Source organism: Acinonyx jubatus, chromosome E2 (assembly GCF_027475565.1).
Source record: "Acinonyx jubatus isolate Ajub_Pintada_27869175 chromosome E2, VMU_Ajub_asm_v1.0, whole genome shotgun sequence".
Taxonomy (NCBI): domain Eukaryota; kingdom Metazoa; phylum Chordata; class Mammalia; order Carnivora; family Felidae; genus Acinonyx; species Acinonyx jubatus.
Window position 1 is genome coordinate 58526288 of NC_069396.1, and position 24845 is coordinate 58551132.

At 53.2% G+C, this 24845-nt stretch overlaps 1 protein-coding gene across 7 annotated transcripts; it reads left to right on the forward strand.

Annotated features, from left to right (window-relative positions):
* Positions 1-589: 589 nt before the first annotated feature.
* On the forward strand, positions 590-20863 carry ZNF71 (zinc finger protein 71). 7 transcript variants are annotated; one of them, XM_027037469.2, is made up of 4 exons: positions 590-931; positions 4986-5052; positions 13294-13420; positions 19383-20863. In XM_027037469.2, the coding sequence occupies exons 2-4, from the start codon at positions 5020-5022 to the stop codon at positions 20837-20839; spliced, it is 1617 nt and encodes a 538-aa protein (XP_026893270.1). In that variant the 5' UTR covers positions 590-931; positions 4986-5019; the 3' UTR covers positions 20840-20863. The 7 variants fall into 7 exon arrangements, with proteins under 7 accessions (XP_026893270.1, XP_026893271.1, XP_026893269.1 ...); XM_027037468.2 differs by lacking the exon at positions 590-931 and adding an exon at positions 985-1059; XM_027037467.2 differs by lacking the exon at positions 590-931 and adding an exon at positions 1703-4814.
* The last annotated feature ends 3982 nt before the right edge of the window (positions 20864-24845 follow it).

The following is a 24845-nucleotide window of genomic DNA, read 5'->3' on the forward strand; positions in this document are numbered from 1 at the left end:
AAGTGAGTTCATAAATCCTAAAATGCAAGAACAGAAGCAGGTACATAGGAAACATAATAAGAAGGGTCAATACTTTATTTTAAAATTATGATCATTTGCTTCTTTGCATCCCTGCATGCTTTACAAATTTTCCTACAAATCAGCGTGATCCTGAGGTTCAAGAAAGCTGTCCAGTGTTGTCCCCTAGTGTGGTCCACTGGCCGGGCTGCAGGATGTCTCCAGATGTGCTGGGGCCCCTTCTCTCTGCCTCCATCCACGACCCCTCCTTTTCTGGAATTTTCCCTCCCCCTTCTTTCTTGTCCGCTCCCCATTCTCCTCCCCTCCTGCTCTCCCTCCTCAGTCCTACTTTCTTTTCTCCCCCTGCCCTGTTCCTCCTTATAGATCTTCCTCTCATCTCCTCCCACTCTTTCTTCTTCCTTCTCTCCTCCCTTTCCCAGATCTTCCTCCTCCGGGTCCCTCCTCCTCCCATCTCTTCCCTTCTCCTCGTCCCCCTCCCTCCTCCTTCTAACTAGGCCTCCCCTTTCTTTTCCCTTCTCCTCCCGGATTCCCCCTCCCATCTTCCCTCTCACCCTCCTCCCATCTTCCCTCTCACCCTCCTCCCCTCCTTCTTTGCCCTCCTCCCCATACCCTCCCTCCCCTCCTCTCTCTCCCTCCTCCCTTTCCCCCCCTCGCTCCCGCCCCGCCCTCTTCCTCGTTCCTCCCACCCGCACCCGCACCGCACCCTTTTGGCGCGTTGCTGCTGGGACCTCCGGGAGGTGGAGGGGCGCTATGGGGTCTCGGATGGGCTCGGCTCCGCTCGGCTCCAGCGCAGGGCCCGACGGAGGCGGTCGTGCGCGGGCCTCTGGGTAGTGTAGGCCGCCCTTCCGCGCAGGCTCAGTGCGGCCGGGCGGGCCCCGCGGGCGCGGGTCATTGTCCTGGCGGAGCTGCGCGGGTGAGTCCCGCTGCGGGCGGGGCGGGGCGGGGAGGGGAGGGGCGAGGCGGGAGGAGAGGGGGCGGGGCCCCTGCGCGCTCCCCAGACCGGGACCGACCCTCGCCCGGGGAGGGGACCTGTGGGCCGAGGTGAGGGGCGAGGGCAGGGGGCATGCGGACTCAGGAGGGTGTGCTGGCACCGGGACGGTATTTGAGGGCTGTGGTGGGAGTGGGGAGGTCTGACCGGAAAGGGGGCGCGTCTGTGTGGCTGTAGCGCGTGTGCAAGTCAGTGTGAGTCTGGGCGGCCTCCTGTGGCCTCGCCTCTCGGTGCGTGTGCATGTGTGCGCGCAAGGTGTGCATGTGTGTGTACTCGCACGTCTGTGCGTGCGGTGTGCGTGTACTTTGTGCCTACGTGTGTGCATGTGTGTGCACCGTGCGCGTAGTGTGCCTGCGTGTGAGCGCAGTGTGCATGTGTGTGCACCGTGTGCGTGGTGTGTGCGTGTATACGTGCCTGCGTGTGCGTGTGTGTATGTGCTCGCGTGCACCTCCCTGCGGTGGCCTCTCAGGGTATCCACCAGTGTTGAGTCCTGTCCTGTCTCTAATGGGGGGGGAGGGGGTCACTGTCCTGTCCACCTGTACCTGTCTGCCTTTATCAGTATGGCCAGAGTGTCTCTGTGAAGGTGCCATCGGTTGCCCACCTGTGTCTAGGCTTTGCCTCTGGACCTGTCTCCATGCGTCTCTCTGAGGCCCCCCTCCGTCACTGCCTTTACCTGTGTGTGTGTGTGTGTGTGTGTGTGTGCATGTGTGTCCACCTGTGTCTAGGCTTGACCGTTCCTAGGTGTGTGTGTGTGTGGGTATGTCCGGGTGTGCTCCTCCCAAAAGCTTGTGTGAGAGACCGTGTGTGGCCGGACAGGGGGACCTAGCCTGGGGCCACCAGATTCCCCAGCTCCTTGCACGCCCTCACTGCCTTGTCTGGCCCGTAGAAGGCTCTGGAGGGGCTGGGAGCCTGTGGACCGCAAAGTGTGTGGGTGACAGCATGTGGGGCTAAGGAGGGTTGCTCTTTCTTCTCCTCCCTCCTCCCCAGGCCCGTCTTAAAGGGGAGTCTGAAACCCCTGCCCCATTCTGACCAGGGCTTCATTTGTTCAGGGAACGTGTTCTGGGCACTTTGCAGGGACTACCTCCATTATAGGCCTTCCAGAACTCTGAGGTGGGAGCCGTCATCATCATCATTTTACAGATGGGGAAACTGAGCTCAGACTAAGTCAGTCATCCAGCTCTACACCCGGTCATCCGGGTCTCAGAGCCCCCGTGCTCCATCAACAGACAAATGGGAAATTCTTTTTTCTTTTGGATTCATCTGAGACAAAGTTCCATGATTTTTCCCCATGGGATTGTCCCCTAGGAACAATGGAAGGAAGGAAATGCCAGAAAGCTGAGAGGAAGAGGAGGAAAGAGGGAGCCACCGGCTTTGCGGAAGCACGGACCCTGGGCCACACTGGGTTCAGCCGTCACCAGCCCCCTGGACAAGTCACCTTACAGGGCCACTGTGACTTTGTGGGCTCCTTTAAAATTTTGCTTGAAAAATCACAGTTTGTGATTCCACTGCCGTAAGGACAAATATAATCTGGGTTGGATCAGATTCACCTTTTTTGACATCAGGGCCCCTTGGCTCACTGTGCCTCTTGGGTGAATTGGGTCTGGTTACGTCCCTGTCCAGCCACCAGACGAGCTAGTGTGGTTGACCTCACAGTATGGGGATGGGAGCCAGAGACTGCCAGTGCAGAAATAATACCTTTTTAAAAATCAAATTGTGTTTCAAAACCGATGACCTTGATACTGCATCCAGGGAAACAAAAGAATACAAAGGAAAAAATGCACAACTCCTTCTCATTCCCACTTGGTCCCCCTCAAGGCGCCACCTGGTGTCTTTCATTCCCTGTTCTTGCCCCAGGGCTCAGAAATGACACACGGGAGCATACCCACCCACATGTGCTGCCTTTTTTTTTTTTTTTTTTTTAATGTTTATTTTTGAGAGAGAGAGAGACAGAGCATGAGCAGAGGAGGGGCAGAGAGAGAGGGAGACACAGAATCCAAAGCAGGCTCCAGGCTCCGAACTGTCAGCACAGAGCCTGACTTGGGGCTCGAACTCATGGACCGCAAGATCATGACGTGAGCCAAAGTCAGATGTTTAACGGACTGAGCCACCCAGGCGCCCCGAGAACAGCTTTTTGAAAAGACAGTTGTCAATAATGATGTCTGCTGTAAGAAGATGGTGGAAGGGCGGGGAGAGTGTTGCCACTTGAGCTCAGGGGTCTGGGGGTGGGGGACTTGTCCAAGCAGGTGACCGTGGGGAGGAGCTAGCCACGGGATGGGCATTTCTGAAGAGGGAGGCACATGGGAAGGCCGACGTGCCTGGGGCCAAGTGTTCGAGGTCTGGGCCGCGTGGGAAGACTGTGGATGATCTCTGATGCTGTGGGAAACCACTGGAGAGTTTTAAGCTGGAGGACATGTTTCTTGAGGGCTTGCTGTAGGCCAGACTCTGTGCTATGGAGTTTGCGGACGTGGGTCGTGGGTCATAAGAGACCTGTGCCCACGCCTTTGTGATCAACGGTGGGGATTCCGAGCATCCACACTGTTGACGTTCGTCTCGTGCAGTGATTGAACAGCATCCTTGGTCTCCACCCACCAAATGCTCATGGCGTGACGTGCCCCCAAATTGTGGCACCTACAAATGTCTCCAGGTGTTGCCCAATGTCTCCTGGGGCCAAAATCACCCCCGGGAGAGAACTGGTATTCTAAAGGTTTCTGCCAGCCTGTCCTTATGTGTGACCTGCATAGTTAAAATCACAAATTTTTGCTTGTGAAAGTGGGGGGCCATTTGGCCTCAAAAAGGCCCTTCTTTGTCTTTGTGGTTCTTACACCTTAAGAATTTCGTTTGGAAATTACACACTTTAGTAATTCCGTTTGGAAATTATGGTTCTGGACCCCCATCCCACATGGTTTGATGCAGAGTGTCTGGACGGGGGCCTAGGGATGTGTGTTCTGAATAATAATAAACATCCCTAGTGATTTCTGGCACTTGGAGAAATGGCACGGTAGCTAACCGTCTGTGCCTGTTCCAGGTGATCCTGAGGGAGGTCTAGGGAGGCATATTTTTGGCTTCTAGCAGAAGGAAAACGTGTTTCTATTCAGAGGTATTGGCAACATAGGTAGTGAGCTCCCCATCACTGGAGGCATGCAAGTCCTGGCAGGTCACCATGGAACCAAGAGTGAACCAACATACCCTAAACTCCCAGGAATTTGCCCTAACCTGTGCCACCTGTCCAAAGTAAAACTTTGTCTTTTATTTAAATTGGCTCACTGGTTTTTAAATTTTATTTATTTATTTTACTTAAATCAGCTGCGTTTCAAAGGGCATTCTGTGTGACTGCCGTAACCGGAAGCGGGGCATTGCTGTAAAAAAGGAGACCCATTGAAACAAAGCTGACGGCTTCCCACTGGACCCATAACAGTAATAACCGCTGATATGTCTGGAGCTCTTACAGTGAGCTGTAAGGCTCCGGTTCCTTCTGTGTGTGTGTCACTTGAACCTCACAGTTACTCCACGAAATGTGGGGAAGCTCCCCCAGGGGTGGGGAGTGGGGCCCCAGACCAGCACTCGGACACTCGCACACTCTTGCTGGGTGAGTGGCTGTGGGTGGGTGTCCGGGTGTGCCTTCGAGAGGCAGCGAGCACGTGGGTGGACCTGGACGTACCCTGCCCAGCTCCATTCCCTGTGGAATCTTGGGCACGTGGCTTAGCTCTCGGGCCTCAGTTTTCTCATCTGTGAAATGGGGTGGAAATAGGACTCACCTTGAGGAGCATTAGGATTGAAGGAGAGACGTGTGTCTGGGCCCTTGCATGCAGTAAGTGTGGTTAGCATTTGTTACTGGTGTGTGTGTGTGTGTGTGTGTGTGTGTGTGTGTCCCTCCTTGTCTGCTTCCTGCTGGGTACGTGTCCTGTCTGCACTGTGAAGCAGGCCCAGGCCTGGTCTCTGGTCTCTCACTGTACCCTCACTCTCTCTCTCCCAACCACAGTCGGCCCGTTCCTGTCACCCTGGGCGCTGGAGGGATGGCCACCCAGCTGCTGACTGACGAGGCCCTGGTGAGTCATGTGGCCCTCTTGCACTGCATTCCAGAGGCTAAGGCCAGAGGGCAGGGCCCCTGCAGGGCTCACATACTCGGCCCTGTCTCCTGAGGGCTGTGTCTGCCCCGAGGATGGGGTGGCCTGCATGGGTGATGATCCTCTCTGCTCGGCCCTTTCCGGGCCCAGCAGCCTCTTGCCTGCCCTGCGACACTGGCTTTGGTCGGCCGAGGGGGACGGACAGAGCTTGGGGGTGACCAGCTCTGTCCTTAGGGCTTTCTGGAGACACTGATGGGCGCCTGGGGAGTGGTGGTTTAAACACATCACATCCAGTGTGACAAAGGCCCCTGGGCAGCACCGTCCCACACGTGTGACTGTCCCTTATGAGCATCCACACGCGTGGTGAAGGACACGCGCTGGAACAAGGCTGCACATCGAAGACAGCGGTCACCTTCAGGGAGAGCAGGGATGACACTGGAGGGGTAGGGGTACCTGGGCGTCTGTGGCTCCCGCTAACTGTGCTTTATGCTTTAGAGGGGGGTATGTGTGTGGCTGTTGTATTTTTCTCCAAACTTCGTTTTATGCCAGAGATATTTCATAATTAAAAAAATAGCATATAAATAAATGCTCCTTCTAGAAAACAGGAAGAACCCATAAACTATAGGTAAGACAGTATAATTCACCCATACACAGTCCCTCTACCCACAGATAACCATATGGATATTTGTGTATTCATTTATTCTGATTACTCTTCTTTTTAATGTTTATTAAATTTATTTATTTTTGACAGAGAGAGAGCACAAGCAGAGGAGGGACAGAGAGAGAGGTAGAGAGAGAATCCCAAGCAGGCTCCGTGCTGTCAGCAGAGAGCCTGATGCAGGGCTCGAACCCACGAACCGTGAGATCATGACCTGAGCTGAAGTTGGACGCTTAACCGACTGAGCCACCCAGGAGCCCCTCTGATGATTCTTTTTAAAAACTGACGAAGTATTGGCTTTGCGGTTTTAATATTGGTATTTTTCCCCCATCCAACTTTAATCAATAAGGATTTCCCAGGGCGCCTGTGTGGCTCAGTGGGTTAAGCGTCTGACTCTTGGTTTCCGCTCGGGTCAGGATCTCACGGTTTTGGGAGTTTGAGCCTCAAGCAGCCTGTGCACCGAGGGTGTGGAGCGTGCCCTCTCTCTCTGCCCCTTCTCTGCGCACGCTCTCTCTCTCTCTCAAAAAATAAAATGAACTTTAAAAAAAAAGGATTTCCCTTATTTTGAAACTTCATAAACTTTACACACATCACTTGTTTGCTTGCATTATCGTTGTACCTAAATGTTCATCCAGTGACTTTGATTTCTTTTTTTTTAGTAATTTTTTGATGCTGTAAATAGTCTATGATAAAAATCAAAGAAAATTTCTGGTAGGTAATGACATTCATGATCATTATAAAAGGCTTAGAAAGATCCAGAAGAACACAGCTAAGACAGTCTGCATGACCTGTGATCTTACCCCAGGAGAGAACCTCTCTGGAATGTTTGTGAGCCTTTCTCTCCCTGCACACGTGGTGTTTTGCAAAAATAAGAACGACCCTGGCTAAGCAGTTTTTATATCCTGTTTTTTTTTTTTTCGTCAAAGATTTCATCCTAAGCATTTCTCTGTGTGGTTCAGAACGGCCTGTAACATCAACTTCAATGTCTATGTGAGGATTTTCTCTAAGGGCTGTAGCTGGCTTCCTCAGTGGTTGCCCTGTTGTAGGACGTGTATCTGTCTCCAGTTATGCATGGTTACAGATAATGTCAGGAGGGACATGGCTGGGCAGAAGTCTTGCCCTGCATCTCGTGCGATTTCTCAGGAGCGATTTCTTGGAGAGGAATCCGGGGAATCCGTGGTTGGATACTTCTGAGGCGTTCCATGAGTCCCCAACCCGTGGTGGCAGAATGTGTTCCCCCCAGGACAGAGGAGAGGCCTCCCCTGGGCGGGTTGGCCGTCGTCAGAAGTTAACGTTCTGCACTTTAGGTATAAGTGACAAGTGGTACAAACCTTGAGCGTGATAGGTGGTGGCAGAAGGTGTCCCACGGGCTCTTTCTGAGTAGCATTGTTTGTGTTATTACTGAGGCTTTATTTCCAGAAAATGTTATTAGCTATTTCTGCAGGCGGGGGAATTATCTGTCTTGTGCTATAGTCAGCCTACAGGACTTGCTGTATTCTTGCAATTTTATTCTTGCAATTGTATTCTTGCAATTTTAAACAGGTATGTGTATGTGTGTGGGGGGGGGGGGGAGTATTCTTCCCAGGCTTGCTTTTTTGTTTTTTGTTTGTTTTAATGTTCACTTATTTTTGAGACAGAGACAGAGTGGGACTGGGGAATGGGCAAAGAGAGAGGGAGACACAGAATCTGAAGCAGGCTCCAGGCTCTGAGCGGTCAGCACCAAATGTTGGGCTCGAACCCACGAATGGCGAGATCACGACCTGAGCCGCAGTCGGATGCTTAACCAACTGAGCCACCCAGGCACCCCATGTTTCTTAATTTATTCTATAATTTTAAAATACAAAAGAGCTTCATATGTTTAAAACCAAATCTGTCTCGGGGCACCCGGGTGGCTCAGTCAATTAAGCATCTGATTCTTGATTTCGGTTCAGGTCATGATCTCATGGTTCATGGGTTCGAGCCCCGCATTGGGCTTCACGCTGACAGCTCAGACCCAGCTTGGGATTCTCTTTCACCCTCCCTTTCTCTCTGCCCCTCCCTCACTCTTACACATGCGGGCACACACTCTCTCTGCCTTTTAAAATAAATAAACTTTAAAAAATCTGTCACGTTTTTGTTAAAACTGGATTAAAAACAAAAAACGGGGGCGCCTGGGTGGCTCAGTCAGTTAAGTGTCCGACTTCGGCTCAGGTCATGATCTCACAGTTCGTGGGTTTGAGCCCCGCGTTGGGCTCTGTGCTGAGAGCTCGGAGCCTGGAGCCGGCTTCGGATTCTGTATTTCCCTCTCTCTCTGTCCCTCCCATGCTCATTCTCTGTCTCTCAAAAATAAATAAACATTAAAAATTAAAACAACAACAACAACAAAAAAACCCTCACCTTCTCCTTAGACCCAGCATGTCCTTTCTAAGAATTGATCCTACAGTTCTGTTGACACATGAACACTGAGATCTATTTACAGGGATATTCTTGGCACCTCTTCTTTTTGGTGCGGCGGGGGGGGGGGGGTCCACTCTAATAGCAATGGGTGCAAACAGCCTAAAGGTCTGTCTGCAAGGAACAGAGGCTGGCTAGAAGAGTCATAGTCCAGGGGCGCCTGGGTGGCTCAGTTGGTTAAGTGTCTGACTTCAGCTCAGGTTGTGATCTCGCCGTTCGTGGGTTCGAGCCCCATGTTGTGCTCTGTGCTGACAGCTCAGAGCCTGGAGCCTGCTTTGGATTCTGTGTCTCCCTCTCTCTCTGCCCCTCCCCTGCTCCTTTTCTCTCTCTCTCTTTCTCAAAAATAAATAAATGTGAAAAAAAAACCCTGTCCATAATGCAAACAGGAAATGTGTGCCCCATTACCAGTTATTCCCACTTTCCTCCACCGGCCCCCTGCCCCTGGCAGCCGCGAATCTGCTTTCTGTCTCCATGAATTTTCATATCCGACACATTCCATGTAAATGAAATCACACGTTGTATGGTCTTCTGTATCTGCCTTTCAGCATCATGATTGTTTTTTAATGTTTATTTACTTGAGAGAGCACCAGCAGGGGAGGGGCAGAGAGAGAATCCCAGGCAGGCTCCACACTGACAGCACGGAGCCCAGATGCAGGGCCTGAACTCATGAACTGTGAGATCATGACCTGAGCCCAAGTCAAGAGTCACACAGTTAACTGACTGAGCCCCCCAGGCGCCCCTCAGCATCCTGGTTTTGAGGTTCCTTCATGTAGCACAGGCTAGTGCTTCCTTCCTTTTCATGGGCGAGTAATACTCCACTGTGTGGCTAGAAAAAACACATTTTGTTTCCCCATTCTGCGGGTGATGGACATTTGGGTTGTTTCCACTGGCTGGTCATTCTCAGTCATGCTGCAGTGAACATTCCAAGGCTTTGGTTTGCACCCGTGTCTGCATTTCTCCAGCGTATAGACCCAGCAGTAGGATTGCGGCCTCATGTGATGATTCTGTTTAACCATCTAGGGAACTGTCAGACTGTCTCCCAAAGCAGCCGCACATGATGTCTTCATTTATAACTGGTCCGGGGTGGTTGTCTTGATTTCTTTTACCTGCGTTACCTAGGAGGACTGCAACAGCTTGTGCGTGTTGGGGGGTTAAGCCTCCTCGATCCCCTGCTGTCTGCCCTCCCAGCATCCTTTGCTGTAAGGTGTAGGGTCCAAAACTTCAAGACTGTCCATTTTGGCTTCAAGCATTTTTGTGCACCCCCAGCCCAGGCTGGGTGTGTGGGACCTGCTTGAAAAAGAGTTTACCTAGTGAGTGAGTTGAGATGGAACATGTTTAGGGAAGACTTTCTGAAGGGATTATTATATTAAAAAATAAAACACGTTTTTTTTTTTTTTAATTTTTTTTTTAACGTTTATTTATTTTTGAGACAGAGAGAGACGGAGCATGAACAGGGGAGGGTCAGAGAGAGGGAGACACAGAATCGGAAACAGGCTCCCGGCTCTGAGCTGTCAGCACAGAGCCTGACGCGGGGCTCGAACTCACGGACCGTGAGATCATGACCTGAGCCGAAGTCGGCCGCCCAACCGACTGAGCCACCCAGGCGCCCCTAAAACACGTTTTAAAGGGGAAGGAGGAAACTTTTAGAAGTGATGGATAAGTTTATGGCCTTGATTGCAGTGGTGATTACATGGGTGTGTACTTTCCAAACTTAATTAATATCCACAGCTCTTTGTATGTCATCCGTACCTCAATAAAGCAGGGGTTTTTAAAGAAGGAATTATTGGGGCACCTGGGTGGCTCAGATTGTTAAGCGTCCGACTCTTGATTTCAGCTCAGGTCGTGATCTCACGGTTCATGGGATCAAGAACTGCATCAGGCTCTGCACGCACAGTGCAGAGCCAGCTTGAGATTCTCTTTCTCTCTCTGCGCCTTGCCCCCCCCATGCACACTCTGTCCCTCTCAAAAAAAAAAAAAATAAATGAATGAATAAACACTTAAAAATAAATAAAAAAAATAAAGAAGGAATTGTTATTAGGACTGGCCAAAGGTCCTATTAGTTCAAAGAATCAAATAATAGTATTACAATGATAATAATCACTATTAATACTAAATATATAGAGAATATATATATGAAATGCCAAAATTAATCAGATGATGATAGCAAAAGTTGACATGAACCAGGCACATACTTAGCTGTACCAGACTGTGCCGGAAGCATACGTACATTACCTCGCTTAACGCCCATGACCAGTACAGAGCGGGGGACATTGTTGGTCTGAAGTTCATGACCACTAAGGAGGGGGAACGTTGTTGTTCTGAAGTTCGTGACCACTACGGGGGTGGGGGGACATTGTTGTTCTGAAGTCCGTGATCACTAATGAGGGGGGACATTGTTGTTCTGAAGTTAGTGACCACTACGGGGGGGGGACATTGTTGTTCTGAAGTTTGTGACCACTATGGGGGGGGGGACATTGTTGTTCTGAAGTCCGTGACCACTATGGGGGTGGGGGACGTTGTTGTTCTGAAGTTCGCCACCACTAAGGAGGGGGGACGTTGTTCTGAAGTTTGTGACCACTACGGGGGGGAGGGGACATTGTTGTTCTGAAGTTCATGACCACTACGGGGTGGGGGGGGACATTGTTGTTCTGAAGTTTGTGACCACTACAGGGGGGGGACATTGTTGTTCTGAAGTTCGTGACTACTAAGGAGGGGGGACATTGTTGTTCTGAAGTTCGTGACCACTACGGGGGGGGGGACATTGTTGTTCTGAAGTCCATGATCACTATGGGGGGGGGACATTGTTGTTCTGAAGTTCGTGACCACTACGGGGGGGGGGACATTGTTGTTCCGAAGTCCATGATCACTATGGGGGGGGACATTGTTGTTCTGAAGTTTGTGACCACTATGGGGGGGGGACATTGTTGTTCTGAAGTTCGTGACCACTACGGGGGGGTATTGTTGTTTTGAAGTCCATGATCACTATGGGGGGGACATTGTTGTTCTGAAGTTCGTGACCAGTACGGGGGGGTATTGTTGTTCTGAAGTCCATGATCACTATGGGAGGGGACATTGTTGTTCTGAAGTTCGTGACCAGTATGGGGGGGGGAACATTGTTGTTCTGAAGTTCATGACCACTAAGGAGGGGGGACATTGTTGTTCTGAAGTTCGTGACCACTACGGGGGGGGGGGACATTGTTGTTCTGAAGTCCATGATCACTATGGGGGGGGGGACATTGTTGTTCTGAAGTTCGTGACCACTACGGTGGGGGGAGACATTGTTGTTCTGAAGTTCGTGACCAGTACCGGGGCGGGGGGGGACATTGTTGTTCTGAAGCCTGCTGAACAAACAAGACACAGAAGGGTTAAGACAGTAGCCCAAGGACACACAGGAAGGGGCAGAGCCAGGATTTCGCTGCAGGCTACCCGGCTCCCAAGTCCAAACCCATAACCACCGGGTTATGCTGCTTCCACGTCAAGTGGTGGGGGCCGCTGAGACTGAGATGGGGGGCACAGCGTGAGCCCTGGCACCGGGCAGGCACTCGGGACAATGAAGGGAGTGGCCCGCGGAGAGGGTCTCTCACTGTCCATCCGGCAGAGGTGCTCAGAGGACCGAGGAGAGAGTCGAGGACGAGTGGGCGGCAGTAACGGTGGCTGACGGTGTTTGAGCACTTACTGTATACGTGCAATGTTCTGAGCCTCAGACGTGGATTAACTTCCTCAGTCCTCATGCCCTCCTTACTCACTGATCCACGGATTCATTCAGGAGCTACTTAGTGAGTGCCTACTGTATGCCAGGCATGGTACAAAGCACTGGGGATCACAGAGAGCAAGACGGATGTGTTGGTTTGCTAAGGCTGCCGTAAGAAAAGTGACCCCAGACTGGGGGGCTTAAACAACGTAACTGTGTGTCCTCACAGTCCTGGAGGACGGAGGCCACAAGGTCATGGTGTCGGCAGGGCCGTGCTTCCTCTGAAGGTGTTAGGGAAGGATGCGTTCCGGGCCTCCCTTCTGGCCGCTGGTAGGTCTTGGCTTGTGGCGGCATAGGGTCACTTCACAGGGTGTTCTCCCTGTGTGCCCGTGCAGGTCTGAATTTCCCTTTTTTATAAGGATGCCAGTCCTGAAGGTTTAAGGGCCCCCCTCCTCCTCCAGTATGATTTCCTCCTAACTAATTACAACTGCACTGTCCCTAGTTCCAAATGATGTCCCATTCGGGGATGCTGGGGGTTAGGACTTGGGGGTGGGCAGAACTCGACCTATAACAAGCACTTCGAATGGGACCCGGCCCATAGCGTCTGCATAACAAGTGATAGGTCTTGTCACCGTTGTGATGGCCGCCATCGCCCCCCGTCATTACCTCCCGTGCTATGGGATATTCGTTATATCCACGGGGCTCACGGCATCAGCTGGGAAGGCACTGAGGCTTCCACCCCGTGAACTTCCCACCGTCCCCCGCCCTGGGCCCATCTGCCTTTTAGCCTCAGGTCTTCATCCCAGCCCCTCCCCCCTCCAGAATCTCATCCCACGGACCCAACCACTAACTGTCCCCTCAGACCACATTTGGTGTCAACTTTCCGAAATCTCCCCGGACACCCCCTCAGGCTGCCTTTGCTCAGGTGCCTGGAGGATCTCGTTCATACCTTCACAGTGGTATTGAGCAGATGGCCGGTCTGTCCCGTGTGTGTTCCTGCCTCGTCCACGAGGACCTGGTTCTTGAACTTTCCATGGCTCCTGCCCAGCACCCAGCTCAGTGCCTGCAGCTCCGTAGGGGCTCAGGACAGTTTGTTGAACTACTGGATCCCATCTAGGATTCTGCCTTTGACGGGCAATTCATGCACAGGGCGATTCACAGGGTTACGGTCATTATACCTTTGGTTCCTTCTCTGCTTCTCAAGTGTGTCACTTTCCGCTCTAAACAATCTTACGTTTGTTTTGTTTCTCTGTCCGAGGACCATCCCAATAGAAGTAGGCACCAAGGACACTGAGCAGTTGGTCCCTTCAGAACTCCGAACCTTGTTGAAATCACTCCAGATTTGTCTGCCCTCCCTAAATCCTCTTGGCTTTTCCGGCCATTTCTCCAGACCTCTGTGAGCAGGGCCCTGCGGTGAGCGGTTGTGGGTTTCCTCTTACAGGAATCAGTGACATTCAGGGACGTGGCCGTGGACTTCACGCAGGAGGAGTGGCAGCAGCTGGAGCCTGCCCAGAAGGACCTGTACAGAGATGTGATGCTGGAGAACTACAGGAACCTGGTTTCTCTGGGTAAGGGGGCAGCTTTGCTGAATTTCTCACCGCCGGCCTGCAAAGAAATAAGAAAAAAGATGGGCAGATTTGACTATGTAGGAAGTTTAAATGACTCAAAGATAAAAATAAAGTTGACAGGTAATGGGGGAATAATATTTACCACCTGTATACTGGTCAAAGGATTATAATTATATAAAGAGCTCCTAGGAGTAAACAAGAATAAAACAAGAAAAAGGATGATAGGAAGGTAGACCAAACCTATGAGCTGGCAGTTCATGAATGTAGAAATATACAAAATTACACTTCATAAAAAAATTTTAAAGCTTACCAATAGTCAGAGAAATAAATACAAATCAAGTCAAAGAAATCTAGTTTTTGCCCATGAGGTACACAGAGATGAAAAAGAATGAAAATAGCCTGTATTATGAGAGTGTAGGGAAAAGGACTTTCTTGTTTTAGGAGCATAAAGTTGGGACAGCTCTTTTGGAGGACCGTTTGGCGTTATCAACCACATTTTTAACGGTTCTGTCTTTAGCGATCTCCCTGTAAGATATCTCCCTATAAGTGTGCAAAGTTTTACATAGGAGGAAAAGGATAAAAGGCCTAAATGCCTACCTACACAAGACTGGCTAAACATATCCCATTATACCAGTGAGATGGAGACCACACAGCTCTTCAAAGATGAGGGCTCTCTGTAGACGCTGACGTGGAAAGATGTCCCTTGATAATAGTGTTAGGTTAAAAAAACCCACTAATTTTCAGAACTAGAATATGTTCTCACTTCTTTTATGGCTTTTGTGAAGTATAATTGACCTACAGTTAACTGCACTTTTTTAAAGCGAACAATTGGATGCATCCTGACACCCGTCTACACCTGGGGGGAAGCCATGACCACGGTCCAGATGACGAACATATCCATTACCCATTTCCAGCACCTGCCAGTGCTTCCTGCACGCACCTCCGTTCCTTGGGCAGCCTTACGGCATTTTGGTTTAATCTGCGCATTCTGCAACTTTATATAGATGCATTGATACAGCCAGTAGTCTTTTTGGTCTGATTCCTTGCACTCGGCAGAAGTATTTTGAGGTTCGCCATGTTGCGTGTACAAGTAGTTCACTCCTCTTAATTGCCGAGTAACAGTCTACTTCCTGGATAGAACACAGTCTGCGTGTCCCTTCGCTTGTTGGCAAACATCTGCGCTGTCTCCGATTCTGGGCTGATAGAAATAGAGCTGCTGTGAACCCGTGCGGACAGCTTTCACCGAGGACCTGTGTTTTCCTTTCTCTTGAGCAAACACCAGGAGAACAGTTGAACCATGCAATGATGTGTCCCGACCTTTCAGGAAACCGCCAGACGTTTTTTGCAAAGCGGTTGGTGCCATTTCACATTTCCGTGCTTAGGAGTTCCGGCTACTCTGTGATCTGTCAAAATTTTGGATGTGCAATCTTTGTTATTTTAGCCTTTCTTGGGGATCTTCCATGCTTTTGGTGTCCTAAGAGACCATTGCCCAACCCAAGCCGCTAAGATTCCTTCCTGTGTTTTCTTCTAAGACTTTTATAGTTTCGGCTCTTTGTTTAGGTTGTTGGTCCATTTTGAGTGAGTTTTTGTGAACCGTGTAGAAAAGGGGCCTGACGTCACTGTTCAATGCAGGTGTCCAAGTGCCCCACAGTCAACTAATTGTTGAAGAGCAGAAGTTTTTAACTTGACGAAGTCCAGTTTATCAATCATTTTCCTCGAGGATCATGCTTTTGGGACCATATCTACGAAATCTTTGCCTGTCACAGGCCACAAAGGTTCTCTTCCATAAACCGTAGGGTTTTTAGGTTTTGTGTTTTCTTCTGGGATCCCTAGAGAGTTAATTTTTGTAATGATGCAAAGTGTTCATTGAAGCTCAATTTGGTCGTTGAGAGTATCCACTTGTTCCACGGGCTTCGTTAAAAAGGCCGAACTGTTCCACTGGAAACATTTCCACTGAATTTTCTCCACTGAATTGCCTTTGCATGTTTGTCAAAAATCAGCTGTCCGCGTGCGCGTGTGTGGGTCGAACTCCCGGCTCTGTTCTGTGTCCTTCATCTGTATCTGTTTTGACATCAACCCCGTGTCATTTGACCTGCTCTCACTTTCTGCCATTATGACCTGTGCTCAGTCTAGACGGCTTGCTGTCCCCACAACCCCCTGAGTGCCCTGCCCGCTGCCCGTGAATTCGATGGTGTGGGTTACCTGGCTGGCTGGTGTGAGAAGGCTCTGTGCCCAGCCCTGACGGGCTCTGGGTACTGCTTTCAAATCCTTTTGGGTTCTTCTGCGAGCGTGGGTAGTTTCCATGTATGCATGTTGTGATCTGTAATCTGATGCTTCAGGGAGGACCTTGCAGATCTCCAAAGCACTCTCTCTGCTCAGGGGGTCTGCTGGGCTCTGCCTCAGTTTACTCCTCGGTGCTGCAGCCTGCAGCCTTTCCCGTGAGTAAACTGGGTGATCGTAGGACCACCTGGGTGGCTCAGTCAGCTGAGCATCCGACTCTTGATTTCAGGTCAGGCCATGATCTCATGGTTCGTGAGTTCTCCGCCGATCGTGTGGAGCCTGCCTGGGATTCTCTCCATCTCAACCTCTGCCCCTCCCCTGCTTGTGCTTTCCCTCTCTCAAAATAAATACATAAACATTAAAAAATAAAATATAATAAAAAGGTAGGCACTGGGGAAAAAGTTCTGTAAAAGTACACACCAAACAGTTAATGCAGACAGAAGAGATCGCAGGAGGTTTCCGTTTTATGTTATTTTTTGATGTTTGGTGTTTTACTGACAAGTGTGGATTACTTTGTGATCAGAAACAATCGTAGAAATCCAGAATACAGGAAAACAAACTGAAGGACAAGAAATCGAGTACCACATGAAAAACAAAAAACAAAAAACAGTACATCCATATTTAGACCAAAAGGAACAAATAGCATTTTGCACACTAGCGGCTGTTTGCCAGAGTGACCTCAGCAGACGCTGTTAGCATTTTCTCGATGGTAGGCAAGAATGCCTGTGTCCACCAGCCACGCATCATCAGCACTTTGCTCCCGGCCAGTCTCTTTGGTGAAATGCCCGGTGGCGGGTTGGGTTCATCTGGTTGCCGTCGAGCTGTGTATTCACAGCTTGTCATGGCTCAGAGCGGAGTATGGGCTGCAGAAGACTTTCAGCTATTCTCATAGTTGACTCTCTGCCCGCTGTGAGCTTGTAGCCACAGCCAGCTTCTGTCCCAGCATGTCTCAGACCCCATCGCCCCCCCCCCCGAAATCCACCATTACCCTCCCCCCCCACCACGATCGTCACGTCCTGTGCCACACTCTGCCCAAACATCTCAGCATCACACCACACCCCAAGGTGACTAAACCACAATCATTCCTCTACCTTAAGTATTTCTCAAATCTTTCCCGCTGGGAGAGGAAGACAACTCACAGCAAAACAGTGACTCATTGGGGGCCACCACTCTGGGAGCAGACCACTTGGATCCCAGCTCTGCCTCTAGTGCTCTGTGGCCTTGAGTATGTGACTTCCTTCTCAGAGCCTCCGTGTCCTCTTCTGTAAAATGGGCACAATCTTAAGAGTACCTAAGTCGCATGTGGTGGTCAGGGTCACATGGAACGATACAAGCCGATTGCTTAGCACTGCAGGTGCCCAGTGAATGTGCATCTGATACCTTCTGTGTGCCAGGCACTGCCGCAGGAGCTGGGCCAGACAAGCTCACTTTCCACAGTGGGGTGGAAATCAGCAGGTCCAGGGACAGACAAAAGTTGCCATAGACCATGATGAGTGCCCACAACCAAACCGGAAAGAGACTAGCAGGAGGAGTCTTCCTTTCCACCGCAGGATGCACAGGAAAGACCTCCCTGTGGAGAAGTGTTCACTGAGGGCTGAAGGACGAGCACCAGTGGGAAGGGTGGGGCAGCGGCACATGTAAAGGCCCTGAGGCAGGAAGAACTTGGCAGGGAGTAAAACGGGAACGAGAGGGCAAGTGTGGCTGCCAGCAAGTGAGCAGGGGATGGAGAGTGGGGGACGGCTCAGGAGAGGGGGCCCTGGCGCTGTCCCAAGGACCCTGTAGGCCAGGGAAGGCGGTGGTTTCACGTGTCAGCATACCAGGAAGGCGCTGGACGGTGTGGTCTGACTGCTAAGAATATCCTCTTGCTGCTGAGCGGAGAATGCATTGCGGAGGGCTGAGGGTGGCGGGTCTTGCCGCATTCAGGCAAGAAATCCAGGGTGCCTAACTGGATCGCGGGCAGGGGCGACGCGAGATTGGATCTGGTCTAGTCTGTTGTGCACGTCCAGGGGCTCTTGTTAACAGTCTGGAGGGTGGGAGGGAAGGAGTGAATCAAGGATGACTGCCACATCTGTTTTTATTTTATTTTATTTTATTTTATTTTATTTTATTAAATTTCATTTCATTATTTTATTTCATTTTTTATTTCATTTCGTTATTTTATTTCATGTTATTTTATCTTTTATTTCGTTTTATTTCATTCCATTCCATTTTATTTTATTTCATTTCATTTCATGTTATTTCATGTTTTTTTATTTAATTTCATTTCATTTTTTGTTTCATTCAATTCCATTTTATTTTACTTTATTTTATTTTCTGTTGTGGTAAGACATACATAAAGTTTACCGTTTTAACAGTTTTTAGGCGTACAGTTTGGTGGTGTTAGGTACATTCACACTGATCTGCTGCCGCCATCATCCATCCATAGAACTCTTTTCTCCGGGCAGAACTGGAACTCTGTGCCCTTTAAGCGCCAACTCCCTCTCCCCCTCCCCCTCCCCCAGCCCCTGGCGCCGTCTGCTTTGTGTCTCTGTGGACGTGATGCCCCCGGGAACCTCACGTCACTGGATTCCTACAGTACTGGTTCTTCTGTGTCTCACTTACTTGCTAAGTCTCTTTGATGAGCCTTTCTTTTTATCATAGTGCTTGGAGGGGCAGGGGCCCCAATCAGATGCACTAGGTTTGCAGTATCCCGGGGGGGACACCAGGTAGGCTTTCGAATATTCCAGCAGAGCTCAGAGTGTGGGCTGGACGGGTAAATGGGGGAGGCATCAGCATATAGAAGACCCTGAATTCCAGACTGCCGTGTGGCACAGCCGCACGATTTAGGGGAGGGGTCTCAGACTCCAGGGGTTGCGGGCTAGGTGGGGGTTCAAGTGGGAGAGCGGGATCAGCTGCTCCTCCCCTGCTGGGTCTTGTCGCCTCCTGGGAAGGAGGGCTCCACGTGGAGATTGTTGTGTGAAGATCTCACAGCTTCTGCATGTTGGGAATGAAGCCGTTGGACCCGTGATACAGAGTCTGGAACTCAGGAGAGTCCCCTGGACTGGAAATAGAGATTTACAAACCAACAGGGTACATGTAGGCGGGCACTCGAGCCGCGGCGGGGCTGTGATTCCGGCGCGGGGGGGGGGGGGGGGGGGGATGTGCAGAGGTGCGAGGGTCTGGGCAGCGGAGGAGGGGGGGAGGGGCAGGGGAGGGCGGAGCTTGGCTGGCAGGTGGGGGGATAGAGGACAAGCAGCACACCCCCATAAATGTCAGCTGTCACCTTAGCGTTTCTAACAACGCCTGATGCTTTGAGAAGCCTCCGCGGTTGGGGGTGTTCGGGGTGGTCCCTGGAAGCAAGGAGCCCATTGCAGAACTTGTTCGGGTTTCCTCGAGCTGATCCGCTCGGTCCAAGCCTGGTACCTCCTGTTGTTTCTGTACAGGCGGCTCTCCTCTGAGCTCCTGTGTGCGGGCTGGGCTGCCCTTGTCTCCGCTCCCCCGAAGGGACAGGTCCTGTCCCCTCCACCCCCCTCCGCCTCATGTGGGCTCTGCCTCTTCAGACCACCTTTGCCACCCGCTCATCGCTGCCCTTGCGCTCGGCAGGGCGGTCTCCGATGTCACCTGCCCATCCCACGCTCTGGAAGGTCCTTGCTCCCAGCCTTGTTAACTCCATGTGTCTCGTCTTCTCTCTCCCCTCCCCCAGACTTGGAGTCTAGACCTGAAATGAAGGAATCGGGTCCAAAGGAGGACATTGCGGAACACAGGCCATCCGTCGGGGCGGTGGCCGAGGGACCCACGAGAAATGGTGCCTGCGGCCTGGCCTTTGAAGGCGCATGGACCCTGGGTGACTGGGTGGAGAGGAGGCAGCAGGGGGGCGCCAGGACATGCCTGGGGCGGTCGGAGGTTTCTCAGGAGCTTGCCCCCGAGTGTCGTCGGGAACCTCAGGTCCTCACCCCCCAAAGCTCCAGCCTGCGCCCGCCACCATCGGCGGGTCCGGGGGAAGCAGGGTCCCAGCCGCGTGTGGTGCTCTGCGCAGACCTCAGCCAGCCCTCCAGACTGGACGCAGAGGAGAAGCCTTACGCGTGCGCCACGTGCGGCAAGGCCTTCAGCCGCAGCTCGTCCCTCGTGAAGCATCGGAGGACCCACACCGGGGAGAGGCCCTTCGAGTGTGACGAGTGCGGGAAGCACTTCATCGAGCGCTCGTCCCTCACCATCCACCGCAGGGTCCACACCGGGGAGAAGCCGTACCGCTGCGGGGACTGCGGCAAGGCTTTCAGCCAGCGCATGAACCTGACCGTGCATCAGCGCACGCACACGGGCGAGAAGCCGTACGCGTGCGCCGCGTGCGGGAAGGCCTTTCGCAAGACCTCGTCCCTGGCGCAGCACGAGCGCGTGCACACGGGCGAGCGGCCGTACGCGTGCGGGGACTGCGGCAAGGCCTTCAGCCAGAACATGCACCTGACCGTGCATCGGCGCACGCACACGGGCGAGAAGCCGTACGCGTGCGCCGAGTGCGGGCGCGCCTTCAGCCAGAACATGCACCTGACCGAGCACCGGCGCACGCACACGGGCGAGAAGCCGTTCCGCTGCGGGGACTGCGGCAAGGCCTTCAACAAGAGCTCGTCGCTGACGCTGCACCGGCGGAACCACACGGGCGAGAAGCCGTACGTGTGCGGCGAGTGCGGCAAGGCCTTCAGCCAGAGCTCCTACCTGATCCAGCACCAGCGCTTCCACATCGGGGTCAAGCCCTTCGAGTGCAACGCGTGTGGCAAGGCCTTCAGCAAGAACTCGTCGCTCACGCAGCACCGGCGGGTGCACACGGGCGAGAAGCCGTACGAGTGCTCCGTGTGCAGGAAGCACTTCACGGGCCGCTCGTCCCTGCTCGTGCACCAGACGGGCCACACCGGCGAGAAGCCGTACGCGTGCGGCGAGTGCGGCAAGGCCTTCAGCCAGAGCGCGTACCTCATCGAGCACCAGCGCATCCACACGGGCGAGAAGCCGTACCGCTGCGCCCAGTGCGGCAAGGCCTTCATCAAGAACTCTTCGCTCACCGTCCACCAGCGCATCCACACCGGCGAGAAGCCCTATAGGTGCGGCGAGTGCGGGAAAACCTTCAGCCGGAACACCAACCTCACGCGCCACCTGAGGATCCACACCTAGGGGGAGGCGTGGGGGACGCCTGGTCCCCGGGAGGCGTGGGGGGCGCTTGGGGGGGGGGCTGAGCCCACAGCACGGGCGGTGCAGACGCGGGAGCCCCCGGGTAGCGCGCCTCAGGCGGGCCTTACGAACGGGGACTTGTGCACAGGTCCTCTTGCTACGGGGCACCCGCAGGGCCGAAGGAGGAAGCCAGTCCCTCCGTGTCTGATGTGCTTAGGAACATGGTCAGGGTCGCTGTGGCTGGACACTCACGGGAGCCCCAGGAACCGGGGCATCAGGGTTCTAGGCCGTGGGAGTGGACTGTAACGGCTGGGACAGAGCACTTAGTGTCCCGGGGGGGACACTCCGGAGGAGGGGGCTGAGAGGGGAGGTGGACTCCATAAGTGAATGTGGACATTTTGGGACCCTAGATCTAGTGCAGATGCCAGGTGGGCACCCTCTTGAGTTTCCTCCTGGGGTGGAAGCCAGAGCCCCGCTCCCCTCCATCCCTCTGTCTGTCCCCAAGCCACTAACGCCGCAGAAGCTGACAAGCTGTGTGACAGGGAGGAGGTGGTTTTCAGGGTCAGCAAATAATAAGCACTTGGGATGCCGAAGTTTCTCATAGTGGTCGTTTAGGTTTTTTTACAATAAAACTTTTAACGGTGTAATTTTAAAAAAATGTTTATTTATTGAGAGAGAGAGGGAGAGAGTGGGGGAGGGGCACAGAGAGCATCCCAAGCAGGCTGCACGCTGTCAACAAAGAGCCGAACACAGGCCTGGATCTCATCAACGGTGAGATCATGACCTGAGCCCAAATTAAGTCGGATGCTCAACTGGCTGAGCCACCCAGGCGCCCTGAGAGACCAGTGTCATTTTAAACAGTCGCCGGGTTCAGAAGATACAGGAACCAGTTCCGCCATCAAAATCAGTCTCCTGCTTGTGGGGAGAGGGGGAGGGCAGGTGATTCAGGTTTAAATACTTAACTGGGTTTAGTCAGTACGCATTTCTGAACACAGACTGCCTGTTTTTATAGCTGTTTTTTGCAGTCGAGTTTGAAGGTAGCTCCAAGTGAGTCTTCTAAGGCTGACCTGATGCTTTGTTTACGTGAAGAGCTCCCCCAGGGTCTCCTTTCTCGGGGGACTTTGATGCTGCCCTTTTTCCTTTTAACATTCGATGCCACTTGCCCCAAATGTCCTGGTGTTTCCTAACGTCCTACGCTTCTTGGTGATGTCCGCAAAGAATAAACAACTCACTTTGAGAGATCAGTTTCTATCAATACGCACTTTGTGTTGTGAGTAGGAAATGCAAGTGCTCGGGAGCACGTAATCAAGGCGGACAGGTTTTCGGGTCTGGCAGCCGGGTGGGCATCAGGGTGGGTTTGTTCCAGTTTCGGCATTGGAACCGCAGCTCTGGTTGTCTGGCTCGCCCTTCCTGTGCCGGCCGTCTGGGTGGAGACAGGGCTCTGGCAATCAGTGACACACCCCCTGAGCTCCCTTCTGTCAGACTCCCCCACAAACTGACTCCCGTGACCAGAGAAATGGCATATGCTGCTTGGCCTGGGTCTGGGTCTTGCCCTCGTCCTAGTGGCAGCAAGGAGCCCAGATGGGCCTGAGCGCTGTGTGTCTTTGATGTGGACATGGCGTCCTCCCATCCAGACCTCACTCCGGGGGAAGTGGGGAGCGAGCAGAGAAGGCGGCCCGATGTCGTTAGCCCTGGGGGGTCACGGGGCTTACAATCTCATGGCCTCCCTGGCACTCATCCTTAGAGTGAGGCCGCGCTGCAGCAGGGGACGTTTCCTTCAGGAAGTGCTGTCCCTGCCGTGGTCACTAGGAGGGCCCTCAGTCGCCTCCGTCTTCCATCCTCCCACTAACCCTGATGCAGGGCAGCATGGGGCCTGTCGGAGGGCCCCCCCCCTTCCCATAGCTGAGACTCAGCCTCACGTCTGCTTATTCCTATCCTCACACTTCATGCCTGGCATCTGCACGGCGGTGGCTGGGAGGCGGGGGGCACAGCTGTCCCTGGTGACTGAAATCCACAGCAGCGCGTACAGAGGCCCTGTGGCGAGCTATGACAAGCGTGAACGGTGGCTGGCTGGGGACCGAGCCCTGACTGCAGCTGCCGCAGCCTGAAACGGGGCAGTGAGGCCTCCGGGGCTGCCGTTCAGGCATCGCGAGCGGACCCGACAACACAGGGCCTCCGAGAACAAAGCCCCCCTCTATCTCTGTCTCTCTCTCCTACAAAGAAAATGAACCGGGTCCCACCCCAAGTGGTCAGCTAGGTCTGTCTGGGGACACGTGTTCCAGCCAGCAGCCCGGGAGACGCCGCTCTGAGGCAGGTCTGCCCTTCGGAGCGGGACCAAACATGGCCCACGTGGCTCCCGCTGGGATTCTGCTGGTGGCTGGCTCCCCTCCCATCTGCGTGCCAGCTGGGCGGTGGCCTCTCAGTGTGTCAGGGAGGGGCACACGGAAGCCTGTCCTGCTGGGTGCGGAGGTACTGGGTGTCTGGCGGCCGGAGCCAGCAGCGGTCGTCCCCACGCCCCTGTGCTTCCTTCCCTTCCACCGCCAGCACCGTCCCGGGTCCACACTCCGTTGGCACCTTCACTGTACTGCTGAGATGAGGCCATCCATGTCTCCCTGCTCCATGCTCCCAGTTCTCCCAGAACATGAGGGAGTGGAGGGGTGAGGCGAGAAGGGGCGGTGGCTCCCCTTTCACTCACTGCCACCTTGTCCTTGAAACTGGGACGGGATGAGGGACACTGAGGCCGGGGACAGAGACAGGCCCCATGGGGGCTGTCAGGCCCCGCTGGGCACTCATTCTACGTCCCCTGGGCGTGGGACGGGGGCCACGCTGAGCCCAGATAAGGCTCGTGCGTGGTGGAGCTTACATTCAAGAGCCACGGGGCAGCAGGGGTGAGGTAGAGGAGCAGAGGAGTGCAGAGCAGGAGAGCCATCCGGGGCTGAGGCCGGCCCAGACCGGGTGGCCAGCCAGGCTGCTCAGGAGAGGTTTAGGCAGACGGGTGAAGACTCCCCGTGAAGGGCCCAGAAGATGGATGGGAAGTTCAACACCGTTTTTGCGTGAGGGGCGAGGGGACACGATATGACGGCTAGTGTTTATGGAGCGCTTAGCACGCACCCCGGGCCTGACACCACGCTGGTGTCCTCCCCACGCTGTCCAGGCGGCAGATGGGGGCGCCGAGGCTCAGAGACACTCAGAGGCTGCAGTGAGATCACACCGCCTGGGCGTGAGGGGCTGGGCGTGGGGCTGTCTCAGGCAGGACCCCCACTCCTGCGGCCTTCACCGACCCCCAACAGGAAGACAAGTAGTATTTTTTGTATCATTTTACACAAATTTCCTGAGTCAGTGAAAATGAGTTAATACCTGTAAAAATTTAGAACGGCACCTGGCAGGTAGGACTCCATAATGTAGCAAGTGCCTGCTGTCACTACCACCCCTGCAGCGAGACACGAGGCCCTCACTCCACGAATGAAGGAAGGGGGCAGAAGACTGGAGCCAACAGGGACAGAGGCTCCGAAGTCAGGCTGCCTGCCTGGGTTCAGATCCAGACTCTGACCTTGCTGTGTGACTTTGGGCAAGTTTCTTAACCTCTCTGTGCCTCATTTTCCTCATTCGTAAAATACATGACGGAAAACAGTGCTGTAGACTGAATGGTTTGTGCCCCCTGGAGAGATAGTAGAAACATTTTGTATATATTTGTCTCTGCCCCTGGTTCCTGGCACAGAGCCCCTAAATCCATTCGAATCTCCTGGGTGATAGCAGTGTCTCCTGTTCTAATGCGGTGACTCTGGGTGGGCCCCTGGAGGGCTGGTCACGGAAAGACCAGGCCATGATTAGAAGGTTGGGATTTTCAGGGGCGTCTGGGTGGCTCAGTCAGTTGAGCGACCGACTTCGGCTCGGGTCATGATCTCATGGTTTGTGAGTTCGAGCCCCGCGTCGGGCTCTGTGCTGACAGCCCAGAGCCTGGAGCCTGCCTTGGATTCTGTGTCTCCCTCTCTCTCTGCCCCTCTCCCAC